The sequence below is a fragment of the Phoca vitulina genome, unplaced genomic scaffold (assembly GCF_004348235.1).
Source record: "Phoca vitulina isolate PV1807 unplaced genomic scaffold, GSC_HSeal_1.0 scaffold30, whole genome shotgun sequence".
Classification (NCBI taxonomy): domain Eukaryota; kingdom Metazoa; phylum Chordata; class Mammalia; order Carnivora; family Phocidae; genus Phoca; species Phoca vitulina.
Window position 1 is genome coordinate 24,194,178 of NW_022589733.1, and position 18,633 is coordinate 24,212,810.

At 45.8% G+C, this 18,633-nt stretch overlaps 1 protein-coding gene across 6 annotated transcripts in view; it reads right to left on the minus strand.

The window, feature by feature from the left end:
• WDR59 (WD repeat domain 59) overlaps positions 1-18,633 on the minus strand; it is a 92,313-nt gene that overhangs the window by 51,653 nt on the left and 22,027 nt on the right. For 3 of the 6 annotated variants that reach the window (XM_032424554.1, XM_032424551.1, XM_032424553.1), the window contains exons 2-6: positions 14,307-14,356; positions 9,302-9,437; positions 5,602-5,687; positions 4,429-4,509; positions 1,857-1,894 (exon numbers count right to left, since the gene is read on the minus strand). In XM_032424554.1, coding sequence (XP_032280445.1) covers positions 1,857-1,894; positions 4,429-4,509; positions 5,602-5,687; positions 9,302-9,437; positions 14,307-14,347 — 382 coding nt within the window. In that variant the 5' untranslated portion in view covers positions 14,348-14,356. The other 3 variants (XM_032424552.1, XM_032424555.1, XM_032424556.1) reach the window with 2 other exon arrangements.

The window sequence follows — 18,633 nt, forward strand, 5'->3', positions numbered from 1 at the left end:
GAGCAAGTGGGCTGAAAAAAAGAACTCTTTCTTTTTATAGCTCCTCTACGACCAGCCTAACTTAGAAACCTCTAAGTAGAAGCAACAGAATCCCAGGGAGGTAACTGAGGCATTTACAGACTATTTGTATTTCATTCACTTGGATGTCCTCTGCAACCATGTCTGTGGGCCATCATGTGTCTCAGGTCATAAGTGCCTAAAAGCCAAGGTGGCGGGAGTAAGGCAGGCGGTGAGGGGCAGAGCAACAGATTTATTTAAGCACTTAGCCCAGAGGCACAGATGCTTGATCCCCACCGCCATTTAACAAACATTTACAGAGCATCTCCCCGGGTCAGACAGGTGGTCTGACCTTGGTCTACAGCACTGAACAAAACAGACATGGTCCCTAACTGCCCAGAACAGATAATCCACCTGCTTAATACAGTCGTGATGCTCAATGTCTTTAAATGATGAGGCATGGAGATGTGAGAGAAAAAAGAAGAATCATGTAATCATTTTGGAGCAAACACCAAATGTGAATTCAAACGTACCAAAAAGATACAAAGGAGCAGGATTTAAGAGACAGACAATGTACATTTTTAACAAGGATGCCAAAATACAATACAGACGGGCACCTGTGTGGCTCAGTCGGTTAAGCCACCAACTCTTGGTTTCGGCTCAGGTCATGATCTCGGGATCGTGAGATCGAACCCAGAGTTGGGTGCGCTCAGTGCAGTCTGCTTGGATTCTCTCCCTCTCCCCCTCCTTCCCCCCACTCTTTCTCTCTCTCTCTCTCTCTCTCTTTCCAAAAATAAATAAATAAATCTTTAAAACATAATACTGATGACTGGGCTTCATCACTGTAAGATATACCAGTTCTATGTCCAAATTTTACTCTCCATAAATATCCCATAACAGCCCCAAAGCAGAATTCTAAAAACAGTCAATTCCAACTGAGCAATGAAAACAGGGGGACCAGAAAGTAATTTCAAAGTTTCAGTACATCCACATTAAATGACAACATGGGGACACAATCGGCATAATCTAGATTATGGAGAAACCACAGGACAAACAACCTGGTTTCTTCAATAAATAAACCTCAGGAAAAGAAAAATAAACCAAAAAAGGAGAGGGAGAAGAAACCTACCAATTGTAAAAGATGAGAAATATATCAACCACTTATAAGTATGTTTTTTATTTGGATTTTGACTTAAATAATTTGTAAAACAACAACTAAGATTAGGGAAATTTGAGTATCGCTTAAATATTTGATATTAAAGAGCCACTGTTAACATTTTTAGGTCCGTTTATGGTATCGTGATCATGTTTTCTTACAGGATTCTTCTCTTGTGGAAGTATCACTTACTGAAATACTTGTTGAGGAAATGATATGACACCCAGGACATGCTTCAAAATAATTCCTTTTTGTTTTTTTACTCACGACCCTGAGATCAAGACCTGAGCTGAGATCAAAAGTCAGACACTTAACCGACTGAGCCACCCAGGCACCCCTTCAAAATCATTCCAAAAGAGATGGGAGTTGGGGGTGGGAAAGTGGGAAGAGGTAAAGATGAAATAAATAAAACTGGCTGGACGGTGACAGTTGCTGAAGCTGGATCGTGAACATAAAGCAATTTCATCTTCTTCTACTTTCATACACGTTTGAAATTTTCCACAATAAAAAGTTTAAAAACAAACCATTTTGGCTCCTGTCCTTGAATCCTAAAATAAGTTCCTGACCATGCTTAGCACTCCTGACTCTAACTTCTGAGGCCTAAAATCCCACCCAGCCGAGCGGGGGACTGGGGCAGGGGCAGTCGCCGTGAGAGAAGGGATGGAAGGAAGGAACTGAGCCGAGGGGGGGAACAAATACTCACCTACAGCGGACAGCGCAACTGTGGGCTTCCTTGTGTCTCTGGAATAGAAAAGTCAGAGATCAAATGCCCGATCCATAGGCCACCATCCACCTGGGACTTTCTACCCTCTGCACACAGTTCTCCACTCCCCTTTCAGTGGGTGCTTAGAGTTCAGAGGGAACGTGAGGGCCTTAAAAACAAGGGTAAAGAGAGGCCTATCTCCCTTCAGGGACAAACCTTCTCAGCTCCTTCAAATGAGACTGAGGCTGAATTTCAAATCACACAGTTGGAGGCACAGAAAGCAAACTACATGATTCGGCATGGCCTGCATGACCCTGATGCAGGGGTGGAGGAAGCCAAAAGAATCCCTTCCTGGTGCCATTTCTCCTGGTGGCAACGAAGTGACCGTCATGGAGGCTTAACTCTGCAAGGACCTTCCCAGCACACTTCAGAGCTGAAGTAAAAAGCTACCCTCACATTCGCAGTCGCTAGGAGGTGGAAGCAGCCCAAGGGTCCATCGACAGATGAATGGATAAACAGAATGTGGTCTATACATACAAGGGAATATTATTCAGCCTGGAGATGGAAGGAAATCCTGTCGCATATGGTACAACATGGATGGACCTCGAGGACATTACGTTAAGTGAGATAAGTCGGTCACAAAAAGACAAATATTGCATGATTTCCCTTCCACTTGTATGAAGTATCTCAAGTAGTCAAATCCACAGAAACAGAAAGTGGGAAGGTGCGTAATGAGTAGTTTTAGCTTTGTAAGATGAGAAAGTTCTGGGGATCTGTCGGGCAACAAGGTGAATGTATTTTACTGAACTGTACACTTAAAAATGGTGAAGATGGGGGCGCCTGAGGGGCTCCATCGGTTGAGCGACCGACTCTTGATTTCGGCTCAGGTCACGATCTCAGGGTCATGATACAGAACCCTGCGTCGGGCTCTGAGCTGGGTGTGGAGCCTGCTTGAGATTTTCTCTCTCTCTCCCTTTTCCCCCTCCCCCTGCTCTCTAAATAAGTAAATAAATAAAATCTTTTTTAAAAAATGGTGAAGATGGTAAATATTATGTTTTGGGTTTTTTTGACCACAATTAAAAACAAAAACAAAACCCTACTGCTGGATAGAACGGAAGACTCTCAGAGAGAGAGACTCCTGGGTTCACTACAAGGCCGGAGGGCAACTTCTCCACGAAATGGTAACGTGACAGAACTGGGCATCCACGCAGAGCTAGGAGGACCGGATGGCCAATCTGCGGCTCACGCTTATTATCCAGAAAACCTGAAAAGGAATCATCCGTTCAGTGTCCCTTAATCCTTAAATTATGAAAACAATTATTTCACATCAATGAGGAATACTGTAACCTAGCCTCGTAGCTCCCTGGAGTTTTGTGGGGGTTGTTTTTTTGTTGTTTGTTTGTTTTAAAGATTTTATTTATTTATTTGTCAGAGAGAGAGAGAGAACACAAGCAGGGGGAGCGGCAGGCAGAGGGAGAAGCGGCAGACTCTTAACCAACTGAGCCACCCAGTCGTCCCCCTGGGGTTTTGCTTTTTTAAGAGCAGCCCCGTTCCATCTCCCCCGGATTTTGTGCCCCTTCCCCGCTCGGCGCTGCCGTGAGACGAATCACCACCGAGGCACTAACGCGAGCGGGATGCAGGTGAAGTCAGCCGCGCACACCCTGACTCGCGGTCTCCCTTTCCCTGGTCTGCCCACCTCTGAGTAAACCATCCCAGAGCCACTGCCATTCGGGAGCAGAGCAGTCTGCTGAGGAGAGGGGGTCCCATCTGGGGGACTCTACGGACTATACCCCCTGGTTAGTCCCCTCAAATTGTTACGGCAAAGGGAACTTTGCTCTACGAAGGGAGAAGGGAACAGATGTTCATTAAGAACTTACGACAGGCCAGGCCCTGGGCCGGGTGCTCCTTCGCTCGTCACTTCCAGGAGGAGTAACCCTGAGAGGTGGCTCTCAGTGGCGCTTACAGGCGGGGGATGGAAGCCTCACCAAGAGCAAAGCAGATGGGCCTTAGAGCACTCACTGCCTGCTGTAGCTGTGTGTGTCTGTACCCATCAACCCCCCCCACTGTCACCTGTCACTTCAGTTAAACTTCCGCCTGACTTCCAAACGCCAGCACCTCTGTTTCTCTGCCAGAGGGATTCCCCTGCTTGCTGAGGCCTGCTTTGCACACTTCTGTGACGGGCCTAAGGTGCCCGGGAAGGGAGGCCCCAGGGGGCAGGCTTCAACCAATGACTGACAGGGGATGGCACCCCCACTTCCTTAGCCCTCGAGGGTGGGACACCTCTGAGGAGGGAGTTCTGCACTAGCACCTAGCAGTCCCCAGTAGGAGTAAGCGCCACCTGTTCACAGTGGTACCTACAGTGGGTAACACGCCCCCTACCTGTAGCCTTCCCAGTCCTGTCTCTCTTCTCCATCCCCCACCAGCATTTCTGTCACCTCCTAAACAATGTGCTTGCCATGTATCCTCAACTCAGAGTCTGCATCCAGGGAAACCACACTAAGACCCCTGATCTCTAAAACAAAGGTCCTAGATCATCCCACAACCTGGCGGTTTGGCCTTTAATTGTTCTTACTTGATATCCCAAATGTAGATGTAGGTGTCCACGGAGCTGGTAACCAGGAGATCTGGCTCAAACACGGCCCAGTCCAAGTCGCTGGGAACACAAGAAATAAACAGAACAACAACGAAGAGAAAAAATTCAGAGTTCAGAGTCCAGTTCCAAAGCACCAGCAGATTTAGTTTCTTGTGGCTTCAGAGAAGTCACCATTCATGGGACTCCTTAACATGACTTAGGGCAGCAATCTCCAAACTTCTTTGGAAATGAACAAGACTTAACTGAGCTTCAAAGGAAACTTTCAGGTCCTTCCCCCTGTCATCACCAGCTATACTGTCACCTGCTCCCAAAAAAGAAATGGAAGATTTAACTTCAAACACACACACACACACACACACACACAGAGCAAAAACACGAAGTAATTTTTGACTTATCATTCTCTAAATCAGATTCAACCACAGGTACCTTGAGTAAAACCAACATCTCTTAAAGCAGTGGCAACCTGCCACATTGCCATGTAGCTTTCAAGACGGGCAAGTCCTCCCTACCCAGGTCCTCCCTCCTAGAAAGGCGGTTCCTGTGCAATTAACACAGGCAGGGGGTCTAGCCTTTCCCAGCACTTCCTGGGTCAGCGTCCCTACTCCTGCATTCCCTGCTTGCTACTTCCCAGGAGGAGTATTCCCCAGCCAGAAATAGTGACCTAAGGACAGGATGGATCAAGGGACACTCCAGAGGCCAAGGCCACAGGCAGGAGGCGACCGTGCAGCTGGATAACGGACTCTGCTGCAGGAGCTCTGTGTGGTGCCCCACAGCTGCCGGAGAAAGAGCAAAGGGCTGCATCCCACCGTCGGTACTCCTGGGCCGACTGTGAGCGAAGCGATTCTGCTGGCAGAACTGTGTCTCCCTCCTACAGCAAAGATCGGCTCTAATCCTTCACTCCAGACTGGGCTGTACCTGTCTGAGTGTCTCCTGGGATCAGGGTTAGCGGTTACACGAATGCTGGTTCCTAAATCCTGGTTGCTCTTCGTTGTGAGGGCCATCACTACCATGAACGCAAAGGACCCGCAGCCACCCGCGGCCAATGCAACACAGAGGGTCAAGCCATGGAAGGAGGATGGTGTCTTCATTTCAGTTCCCACGGGACGCTGACAAAGTGAGACAGGTCAGGAGCTGGGGAGAGCTGGTGCCTACCTGATGACCCGAGTGTGGCCTTGTAAGGTTGTGCCAACTTCCCCGCTGCCATCTTTCCACTTATAAAGGTCGACCCGCTGGTTACTCTGAAAAGAAACAAGGGAAAGAAGGCAGCCAGGAGCACATGAGAACACATGCTCTCACTGCAATCTGCCTAGGGCTGAGAAGAGGAAGCCATGGAGAAACCAACGTGCATGGCAGAGATCCTACACACTGACTTCCTTACCAAGCCATCAGACGTGAGTACGCTTAGCATCTGAGCCAACCTCAGCTCAGTACCCAGGTCCTTAAAGGTTAGTGCTGTCTTCAAAGTGAACCCACCCTGGGGCGCCTGCGGGGCTCAGTCGTTAAGCGTCTGCCTTTGGCTCAGGTCATGATCCCAGGGTCCTGGGATCGAGCCCCGCATCGGGCTCCCTGCTCCGTGGGAAGCCTGCTTCTCCCTCTCCCACTCCCCGCTTGTGTTCCTGCTCTCGCTCGCTCGCTGTCAAATAAATAAATAAAATCTTAAAAAAAAAACACAAAAAACCAAAGTGAACCCACCCTGAACAGGTACAGACAGCTACACTGAAGCTACAGACCCACTACTGAGCACGTGAGTGATGGGTTATGGAGATGTCCCCTGGCCGACAGAAGGACCACCTCCCAATGCGGAAGGTCACACACCCATCTCTCCAGCTGCTGTCACACTAGATGTTTTTAGCGCACCTTTCCCACCTATCAAATGCCTGGAGTCCTTCTACCACACTTTAAAAACACATATGCACAAGAAAGAAAACAGAACTAACACCAAAGGGGTGTCCTAGGAGGCAAAATTATACAAGATTCCTTGAAATATGCCTATACTAAATTTCTTAAAGGCTTAAGTAAAAAGACACAGGAAAAACCAGCCAGAAGAAACCACACTACAATAGGGAAAGGAGGAAAGAAAAAAACTGCATTTCACTAAAAGAAACAACAAGCCAGCAAAATATTTAAATATCATGAGCTTATGAAAAACACCAAAAGTGAATAAAAACGATAACTGTCTAATTACTAAAAGGTATCGAATAATTTCTGAACTGATACATAAGATGCAAGTACATTAATATCTATATATTACCAGAAATGTCAGTTTCCAATTCCAAACCTGCGTTGGGCTCTGTGCTCAGCAGGGAGTTTGATTGTCCCTCTCCCCCTGCTCCTCTCCCTGTCTAAAATAAATAAATAAAACCTTTAAAAAAAATCGTATCTCTGACAAAAGTCTAGTATCAAGAATATATAAAGAACTCTGACAACTCGGCAGCAAAAAGACATACAACCCAATTCCAAAATGAGCAATGGACTTGAATAGACATTTCTCTAAAAAAGGTCTACAAGTGGCCAATGGGCACATGAAAAGATGCTCAACATCATTAGTCACTAGAGAAATGCGAATCAAAACCATAGTGAGACACCATTTTATACTCACTAGGATGGCTGTAATTTAAAAATTAAAGAAAAAAGGGGTGCCTGGGTGGCTCAGTTGAGCGTCTGCCTTGGGTTCGGGTTGTGATCTCGGAGTCCTGGGATCGGCCCCTGTGTCTCCCTGCTCAGCAGGGAGTCTGTTTCTCCCTCTCCCTCTGCTCCTCCCCCTTGCTTGTGCTCTCTTGCACACCCTCTCTCTCTCAAATAAATAAGTAAAATATTTTTAAAAATAAAAATTAAAGAAAAAAAAAACAGAAAACAACAATTCTGATGAGGATGTAGAGAAACCGGAACCTTCGTCCATTGCTGGAAGGACTATAAAACTGTTCAGCTACTGTAGAAAACAGTCTGATCGTTCCTCAAAAAGAGAAACACAGACTTAGCATATGACCCTGCAATTTCACTCCTAAGTATATACCCAAAAGAAGTGAAAACAAGTACTCAAAGAAGTACATGTACACACATGTTCATTTCTGCCTTATTCACAACAGCCAGCCCAAAATGTCCACCAGTGAATGAACCGTTAAACAAAATGTGTTACGGCCGTACAACGGAAGAGTATTCGGCCATAAAAAGGAGTAAAGCACTGATTCATGCTACAACGGAGATAAAGAAGGCAGAGACAAAAGGCATGTATTGTATGGTTCCAATTATAGGAAATATCCAGAACAGATAAATCCACAGAGACAGAGCACAGACTGGTGGTTGCCAGGGGCTGTGGGGAGGGAGAATTTGGAGAAACTGCTGAATGATAAGGGGTTTTAATTTGGAGTGATGGAAGTGTTTGGGAACTAGAGAGGGGCATGGTTGTACTACATCGTGAATGTAGTAAGTGACATTAAATTGTCCATTTTAAAATGAATGTCAAAAAAATAAAAAGAAAAAAGAAAAGAAAAAAAAAGAAAACAATTGTCCAAAAAAAAAGGGTTATCTCACCACTTATAAACAAATGTAGTGTTAATCCACTCGGGCCAAGTACTGACTGGTCAGCCTGAAGCAGCGGTTTCTAATCAGGGGCGATTTTGCTTCCCAGGGACATTTAACAACGTCTAGAGGCATCTTTGGTTGTCATGAATATGGGGAGGGCAAGGAGGAGACGGGGACTTGGAGACAGAGGCCAGGGATGCTGCGTGATCTCTCACAATGCACAGGACAGCCCCTGCCACAAAGAATTATCTGGCCTAAGATGTCACTAGTGCCAAGGTTGAGGACCCCGGGACCAAATGTCAAATGATCAGGGGCTGAGGGTGAGAGGGAGAGAAAGTCCTAGAGGTATAAGCCAACAAAAAGAGCATTGTTCCTAACATACAGGAAAAGGGTTGGGAATGGAAAAGCAGGAGACTGGCCCTCCCTTCTCCTTCGGAACAGTCCCCTAAACCAGCTCCACCTCAGACGTCTATGGTGAGAGTCAGACAGTCAGATTCTATTTTGGAAATGACAGGGAAGAGCAGCTTTTTGTTCCTTCTGAAGCTGACAGCGTTGCTCTTCTTTCTTTTTCCTCAGACGCTTTCCTCTCTCAGACTGTCATTTCTGGTAAGAACAGACCCAGACAGCGCCGTGAATGGTAGCATCTCCTGGATGATAAGATGGGTTCTTTTAAATACCGTCCTCCCGGCCCAGTGCAAAAGGAGCCAAAGGCGTAGATTTCTAATTGTTCTAGGAGAATAGGATGCTAATAGAGAATCTGGCGAAAGATCCCAGAGATGATCTAGCCCAGATCCTTTTTCAGTCATGAATCCCTTGGAAAACCTAATAAAACGTATGCATCTTTTCCCTGGAAAAATTCACATATAAACAGGAACATAAAATCTCAGGGGGTTAGCTGATCTAATGAATCCCAATCAAGACAGAATCCCTTCCTTTGAGTGGAAGGGTGTGTGGAGTCCTCTGATCCCTCTGAAAGCAATGAACATCACAGTCACTGGCCAGTTACCTTCCTGCCAGTGAAAACAGGTTCTTATCACACACAGAAATGGAGGCATCTACTCATTTCCCTTTCAAAATCTGGAGCCACAGAAACACAAGATCCAACACCACGGGTGCCAGCAAATCTGCTCATCACATCTAGAAACACACACATGCACGCATGTGTATATATATGTCAGTAATTTGCCTCAATCTTGCTTCTAGAACCATCCATACTTCTTCTCTGCCTGAGAAGTGATGGTTACATTCTCTTTTCTACATAGAACATAGACCTACCGGCCCCAGCTCACACTTTTAAAAGCCTTTTCCTGTACTGCTTAAATGAGCTCACCGAAGCTGCAAAATAGTGTGCGAAGCTGTCATGAGGGTTCCACTGCACAGCTCCAATGTCCCATTTGCTCTGGCGAGAGATCTTTCGGTGACCTTCGAAAGGGGCATCTAGATTAACGATGTATAAGAACCGGCGGCTAGGAAAACAACATCAACATTATAACGATGTAACAGCATTAGCATTAAGACATTTGGAAAAGTACATTTGGAATTACATATGGTTTGCAAACAGTGCTCAAAAAAACCCCAGATGTGTATGACGTTCATCTACTCGGAAAGGCATACGACAGACAAGAGGGAGCCACATCCCTGTGCAAGCCTGTCTTCAGACATGGCCTTCCCCCTGGATCCTTGGAAGTCTGACATCTGCCCACTGGACTCAGCGCCAAGCCTGTCTGGTGTTTCCCAATCGCCCCACTAGGGTTGGTCCCTGAGTCCGCACTACTCCCACTACGCGGTTTGCTTTGTGAGGGTAGCATTTATCTCTGTAGTACAACTACTGATGGTAAGGCTTCGGTCCCGAGCCAACTGGGTGGAGTAGGGACCGTGTCTCCAATCTCTGCAGGTCTCTCCTCACCAGGCACAGTGCTCTGCATTCAGTAAACGTGCGCTACACACATCACTCATCTCTTGGTCAACTATCCAGGAGAAAATCTCAAATTCTCTTGCAAGTTGCCGACCTGGTGAAAGCAACTAAATTAAGTCTGTTGGGAAGGAAATAGTAACCAATAAAGTAATAGTGAATATAACATATTAAGTGCTGATAATGTTTAAGGTGCCAATCAATATAAAGGCTCTGAAAACAGGAGTGTCCTACGTTCACCTATCTTCCCTTTGCTTTAAGTGAAAAATCCTTGGTGTGTGAATCGACATCTCAGCAGCCAGTAGTTGTCGTTAGAGAACACGCCAAGCTCCTGGGTATCACTGAGGATAGGTGGGCTCAGTGATGAAGAAAAAGATTAATCATCCCTGCTCAGAGGAGATAGGAAATGCAAGTTAAAATGGCACGTCAAACTCAGCAGAAACCCGACAAGAGAGGCTTAGGGGGGAAGCAGGAAAACACAGGCAAGACCCAAATTCACAGAACTTCCGGAACTTCTGGTGCAGAACAAAGATCTAGAATCTCTGACCCCCTCTGAAGGAATCACCTGATCCTGTAGCAGGGAGGATAGCATCTTTCCATTAGCATCAACAACAGGAAAAAAGGCAGAGAGCTATCCATGTGGGGCGCAAGTCAAGAGGGAAGGTCAGAGGCATGACAGAGCAAAGGGAGAGCCACAGAAAGCAAGCACTTCAGGATAAACACATCTGATCGAACATACATGTGTATCTTCATTCCTCCATGAAGACCCACGAAAGTAAGAGTAAAAACATAAAACACAGAAACCCCCAAAGACAAAGACAGAGAGGAAGTGAAAAGCACAAGGACAAATGGTAACTGATGGAAAGAAAGCAAACACCCACGTGCCTGCAAAGGGGACGTGAATGAGAGGGAAGCTGATTCATGCTGCAGAACCCAAGCGAGCCCAGGAGCTGGAGGCTTCGGCCTACGGGCAAGGGGAACAGAGAGGCTGCAGAACCAAACGCAGAACAGAACAAGCATGGTTTGAAAGAGCACTAAGGAGAGTGGTTTATGCACACCCCAGAGAGCCAGGTGACCACCTCTCCTTCACCCGGCTGGAGGGGAGGACATGCTTTAGAGAAACTACTTGAGGGGAGCCCCAGGCCTGGGACAACAGGCACAGCAGCGTGTGAGGATGAGGAGCTGTACTTAAAACAGGGCACTGAGGTGGGGTGTGAGGCCTCCCAGCCTCTGCTCTACTCAGTACTCACAACACTGAGCTTTTGTCTTGAGACAACGACAAGTGACAAGAGGATTCTTCTCAGGGGAAAATGACCAGCCCAAGAAAAAAACAAAAGCAAACAAGTTAACAACACAGAACCCAGGAGATAACAACATCTGGGCGCCCACCAAAAAAAGGGGTCGGGTTCCCACCTCATCTCCCTCCAATGAACCCCACCGTCACACATGTAAACTGATCACTCTTTGACAGTAACAGAAAGCCAGTGAGTATCAGTCACCAGAGGAAACATGAAAGACAGGCACCAACATGATCGAAAGAAAAAAAGGAAATAAGTAGTGCAGAGGAAAGAAGAAACCTAGAATGAACATTGTCAGAGAGGTAAAAGAAGACAAGGTAAAGAACAGAGAACAAGAGAGAGCTCCTGGAAATGAAAAGCATAACCGAAATAAAGAAATCTGATCGAAGAGTGGGAAGTTAAAGCTGAAGGAAACTCCCAGAATGTGAAACAAAAAGGACCAAAAGAAAATTCACATAGGATATCCAAATCGGACTAGGAGCAGCTCCAGAAAGAATGAGAGCAGGAAGTAGAGGGGCGGAAATTACCAAAGACGCAGTGCAGGAAAACTTCTCCAAACTGGAAGACACAGACTTCCAGAATGAAAGGGCCTTCCAACAGTGCTAAAAATTACTCTGGATCTTAATCTGAATGGGGATCGCATGGGCGTATAGATTTGTAAATTTACTTGAGCAGTTCACTTAAGTACATACTTTATATATTTTCAGGTTCAATGTAAGAATATGAAATGGTGAACCTTTAAGATTATGTTGAAAAATAAGATGGATATATATGTATCTAAGAGCACACCAAAACAGGAATGCTTGCCTGACTTCCAGTGAAGTGATCCCATTCCCTCCTAGGATGCTACAAATAACAATAGCCACATCAGTGAATGCAGAAAAGTCTAACATTTGAGACACAGTTATCCCTTAGCACCTCTGTATTTTATGGTTGTTAATATGACGACATGATGCCAAGTATATATTACGTTTCTGTTTAGATAAAACAAGGAATGATGCATAAAAAAGAGGGGCTCTCCAAGTGCCCAGCACAATGAATGAAAAAAAGACATACACCAAGGCAATCACAGTAAAAATTTCACATACCTGGAGGTAAAAGTAACACTAGAGACAAAGATAGCATTTGAAAGCTTCCAAAGACAAAAAATAGGTCACATACAAAGTCCAGAATCAGAATGGTATAGGACCTTTCAAAATTACTCTGAGAAAAGAACCCCAAATACTGATTCAGCCCAAAAACTGTTATATAACTAAATTGGAAGGAGGGGGGAGGTCATGTAAGGGACACACAGAGGAAAATAAAAGTGCTAAATCCTCATCTATTTTAAGAAGTCAATTTGTTATGGGGCACCTAGGTGGCTCAGTTGTTAAGCATCTGCCTTCGGCTCAGGTCATCATCCCAGGGTCCTGGGATCGAGCCCCACATCAGGCTCCCTGCTCAGCGGGAAGCCTGCTTCTCCCTCTCCCACTCCCCCTGCTTGTGTTCCCTCTCTCGCTGTGTCTCTCTCTGTCAAATAAATAAATAAAATCTTAAAAAAAAAAGAAGTCAATTTGTTATATCTATGATGGATAAATCAAGATACCGAGTATATGTGTACTATTTGGAACAATGGAGGCAACCCCAAAGAAAAAGCTAAAAGAGTCTCAATTAGTTGTTTCTAGTGAGTGGGATCAGAGGTAAGGAAAAGGTAAGGTAGGATTCTGCTGTCTGACAATATAATCCTTGTAATGCTATACTGACTTTTTCAATTATATATATGTATTTCCTTGATTTTAAAAAACCAGGTTTAGGGGCGCCTGGGTGGCTCAGTTGGTTAAGCGTCTGCCTTTGGCTCAGGTCATGATCCCAGGGTCCTGGGATCGAGCCCCGCATCGGGCTCCCTGCTCAGCGAGCAGGGAGCCTGCTTCTCCCTTTCCCTCTGCCTGCCTCTCTGCCTACTTGTTCTCTCTCTCTCTCTGTCAAATAAATAAATAAAAATCTTTAAAATATATATATATAATAATAAAAAACCAGGTTTAAAAACTGAGTAGTTAATGAATAATATATCCCCAAAACCACTGACTTGCACACTTTAAATGGGTAAACTGCATGATCTGTGAATTTTATCTCAATAAAGCTGTTTTTTTTTCCTAACTGAGTGCAGAGGCAGCAGTAAAGAGACATACCAATTGCTCCTTATCTGTGCATCCAGTATGACATAAGAAAATGGTAATGGTAACTGTCTCTGGGGAGAGGGTCAAAAGGAAGGAGGAAAACTTACTTCTCACTGCATAGCCTTTTTAATTATTTAAATGTCTGCTCCATTTAAGGTAAATTAAAATATTATTTCAAAATAAAACAATGAAATAGAAGATAATTCATTAATTTATAAGTGGGTTCGGGGGCGCCTGGCTGGCTCAGTTAGTAGAGCATGTGACTCTTGATCTCCGGGTTGTGAGTTCGAGCCCCATGTTGGGTGGAGAGATTAGTTAAAAAAAAAACTGATAAATGGGTTCATAAACAACTAAGTTAATGAAAATACAGCAAACTCAGAGAGGTCGTGAATATGAAAGGCGAGGGGAGATTCTGGCCATTAAGTGGCAGCACACTGGTACCGTGGCGGAGTGATGAGCAAATGCTGGGATGGCGCTTAGTTGCCAGAATCTTAAAAATGCTGGGCCAGAAGACACCACAGAAATTATGTAGCTTGATTTCTTCATAACGAAATCAAATTCCTTCACAAGAAAACCGAAGTCCAGGGAGGCCGAGTGGATAAGTGTCCCGGGACTCACAGTAAATGGCAATGCCAAACTAGGACCCAGATGCCCTCAATCCTGGTAACTACCTGTAAGACCACAGCAGACCTACAGAGTCTGGGCAATACACAGAAAACTGCAATTCTAAGACCAAAGTACCAGTCACTAAAATTTCAAAGGAATTTTACTGCTTACATGTTAGGGCAGAGACAAAAATAAATGGCAAACAATCCCTATAAGTACCCCCCGAGGTCACTAGGAGAGCAGAACAAAGCCCTATGACCACAATCCTTAAAGAGAAAGAGTATTTTCCAACTTCCCAGAAACCTCCTTATTTGCAGTTTCTTCCCAGAAATCGCAGCAGGGGAATGCTGCAAGCTCACTTACCCGGAAAGCACAGCATGCTGCCCAAGACGGTCCACAGACATTGCAGTTGCCTGAGAGAGAGAACACACGTTCAGTTTTGCCCGCGAAGCCAGCTTAGGTTGGAGAAGACACGCAGGTAGTCACCTCAGGGTCTTCCTCTTCCTATGGCCCAGCTAAGTCCCCAGCTGGCAGGCAGGATCCGTTGCTTACAGGGGACGCTTTTACCCCCTTCTAATCCTCACCCAATCTCACACTCACCTGCCACAATAGGGTGGTTGCTATCTGTTCCCCGATACCAGGATTACCCACAAGCAAGCTGGCATATTCTAAATTGAGAAGACATAATCTAAGACCCTTAGGGAATCTAACTACCTCAGAGCTAACGAGCCCCTTCCAAGCAAAACTTAACCTAGGACATCACACATGCACACACACACCACGCCACCCCACCCCACCCCTATGCCCTTCCAAAGGCCATGGCTCCTCCTCCAAGCCAAATGGCAAGTGGTAATATTCAAACACCACCCGTGCTGAATCTATGGTCATAGTCTTGTTATTGAGATGCTCAGCTCCCATTTAATCTGAGATTTCTAGCACATTCTAATGATTTCCATTTCCCAGGTCTCCCGGTTCCTAGGGAGCACCATCTTTTCAGGATCCAATGTCCAATTCCCAAAAGACCAGACTGAATCAAAAGAATCTGCATTCAGCTGAAGCATGAGGCTGACTTTAATCATGGCAGCTATAGCCCTAAATTCTCTTATTTGGACAAGTCCAAATCCTGCTGCATTCTCAAGACATTACTGCACACTCTCATACATCCTCAGAAATATGTCACAGGTAATATCGGGGACGAGAAGCCAGAGCGCTCTCACTGGAGGCTAAAAAGTGATTGTTATGCATCCTTCATCCCACTAGAGTCGTGAGCAGAGAAAAACACAGCTGGAAAGGCAGGCAGTGAATGAGATGCAATTTCCACACTCTTCTGAACAATTTAGAGACAAAGGTATGAAAGAAGGCAAGATGGTACCTCCAACTAGAGGTAGTACAATCTTTCTAGAGGGTGTGTGGTAGACAGCATCAGAAGACGGCTCCAATATTCTGGGATTTAGCAGACGTGATTAAGGACCCAAATCAGTTGACCTTAAGATATAGAGTCCTGAAACAACCCAAATGGCCATGAGCAGGTGAATGGCTAAACAAAACATGGTATACACATACAATGGCCTACATACTATGGTATGGATGAACCTTGCAAATATTACGCTAAGTGAAACAAGCCAGGCACAAAAGAATAAATATTGCATGATTCCACTTACATGAGGTATCTCAGGTAAATTCATAAAACCAGAAAGAATAGAGGAGGCAGGGAGTGGGGAATGGGGAGTTACCGTTTAATGAGTACAGAGTTTCTGTTTGAATTTTTTTTTTAAAGATTTTATTTATTTGACAGAAAGAGAGAGAGCACAAGCAGGGAGGGCAGCAGGGGGGAGAGGGAGAAGCAGCAGAGAGCCAGATGCAGGACTCAATCCCAGGACCCCAGGATCATGACCTGAGCCAAAGGCAGACGCTTAACGACTGAGCCACCTAGGCGCCCCCAGAGTTTCTGTTTGAGATGATGAAAAGTTCTTGAGGGTTGTGGGGAGACAGAGAAGCCCAATCCCATCAGCCCTTTAAATCTAGGTCTAGAGGTCAGAGAAAGAGGCAGTCAGAGATTCTAAGGGTGAGGCATTTAACGTGAGGAAGATTTGCTAGCTGTGGAGAAAGTGGGACCGCACAGCAAGGCCCTGAAAATGACCCCTAAATTACAACCAGCAAGAAAACAGGGACCTAGGGGCACCTGAGTGGCTCAGTCAGTCAGGTGTCTGACTCTTGATTTCAGCTCAAGTCAAGATCTCACAGTTGTGGGATCCATGCTGAGTGTGCCTCTGCCCTCCCCCCCAACCCCCCACCCCCGCTCTTGGGTGCTCTCTTTCCCTCCCTCAAATAAACAAATAAAATAAATCTTAAAAAAAAAAAAAAAAGAGGGGCGCCTGGGTGGCTCAGTCGTTAAGCGTCTGCCTTCGGCTCAGGTCATGATCCCAGGCTCCTGGGATCCAGCCCCGCATCGGGCTCCCTGCTCAGAGGGAAGCCTGCTTCTCCCTCTGCCACTCCTCTCCTTGTGTTCCTTCTCTTGCTACCTCTGTCAAATAAATTAAAAAAGAAAGAAAGAAAGAAAGAAAAAGAAAGAAAGAAAGAAAAAAGAAAGAAAAGAAAGAAGGAAAGAAAGAAAGAGAAAAGGGATGGGGCACTCATCTGGCTCAGTGGAAAGAGCATGCAACTCTTGATCTTGGGGTCATGAGTTTGAGCCCCATGCTGAGTGTAGAGATTACTAAAAAAATAAATAAATAAATTTAAAAGTAATAAAATAAAAGACATCAATCCTATTTTAAATAAATAAAAATTTTTTTTAAAAAGGGGCGCCTGGCTCTGACTCAGTTAGTTGGTAGAGCATGTGACTCTTGATCTTGGGAGTCATGAGTTCAAGCCCCATGTTGGGAGTACAGCTTACTTAAAAAAATGAAAGAGGGGCGCCTGGGTGGCTCAGTCATTAAGCATCTGCCTTCGGCTCAGGTCATCATCCCAGGGTCCTGGGATCGAGTCCCGCATCGGGCTCCCTGCTCCGCGGGAAGCCTGCTTCTCCCTCTCCCACTCCCCCTGCTTGTGTTCCCTCTCTCACTGTGTCTCTCTCTGTCAAATAAATAAATAAAATCTTTTAAAAAAAAAAGAAAGAAAGGAGGGGAGGGAGGGAAAGGAAGAAAGAAAAAGAAAACAGGGACGGGCCTCAGTCCTATAACCCCCAGGAACTGAATTCTGCCAACAACCTGAATGAGCCTCTTAGTAGATTCTTCCTTAGGCAACTGAGCCTCCAGATGACAACCCAAACAACTGACACCTGGATTTCAGCTTAGAAGACTCTAAACACAGAAATGAGCTGAGCAATGCCTGGACTTCTGACCCACAGAACTATGAGCTAATAGATGGGTATTGTTTAAAGCCGCTAAGTCTGTAGTACAGTGATAACAGAGAGTGGCCTGGTAATAACAATGATGATAATAAAAGTCAAGGCTTTGACTCAAAAATTCCACCTCCAGAATCCATCCAAAACACAGAAAAACTTTTATACAGAGAGTTGCTTATTTCATTTTATCTACAAGTAAATGATGCGTATTTACGTAACAATATTCTCAGTGTTTAAAAACCACACAGAAAAAACCCAGGAGCCAAAACTGCAAATAGAGTATCATAACTCACCATATCACCTTATCAGAGGAAGTTCTTTTTAAAAAGTAAGACACAAAAGCCCACCTAACAGATGTGTCCCCACTCCTATCCCAGAAAAAAGGGGCCAACATCATGTTCATAGCACATTAAGGAGGGTCATGCTCGGCTGTCCCAAAGGGAGAATGGAGAGGAAGAGAAGGGCACCTAACCAGAGTAAAGCTGGTGCTCCGGGGCGGGGGGTCAGGAGTCCCCCCTGGAGGCTTCCCCACCTTAGGGCACCAGGCAGGGAGCAGCTGAGAGATGCTAAGTCTGGGAGTCAGGGGGTTAAGAACCACGGGAGCCACATGATCCCACTGCAGGAGAGGGAGCAGAGCCCCAGTGATGGCTGAGAGAGAGAATTCCCTTGCTTGCTTGCTCATGCTACTTCAGTAGCTCCCACAGCCCACAGGGTGAAGGACAACACCCTTAGCATGAGCGTAAAGATCACTTAGACCTCTCTTCGGCTCACTTCCACAGCCCGACTCACGTCTCTCACCTTCCAACCCCATCCCAACACCCCCGCCATGATGAATTCTTTATTATGAATTCCCTCTAGCCCTCCAAATTCAAGCAAGCACCACCCTCTCACCTCTGGACCCCCACACCCGCTGCTTCCTCTGCCTGGATAACACTTCTCTCCCTTCTTCACCTAGCCAATTCCCTCTTGTCCTTCAGGATTCAGTGCAGGCTCATCCCAGAAAGTTATTCTGACCCACCCCTCTTGTACACACCTAGTGGGTCACCTGTGCTTCCCTTGTGCTTCCATAGTACTCAAAGCTTATCTTTACACAGTACTTGGGATACTTTATAATAATCCTCTATTTACTGATACATCTCCTCCATTTGACTGCAATTGCTTACAAGTAAAAATCAACTCACTAGGGGCGCCTGGGTGGCTCAGTCGTTAAGCGTCTGCCTTCGGCTCGGGTCATGATCCCAGGGTCCTGGGATCGAGCCCCGCATCGGGCTCCCTGCTCGGCGGGGAGCCTGCTTCTCCCTCTCCCACTGCCTGCCTCTCTGCCTGCTTGTTCTCTCTATCTCTCTG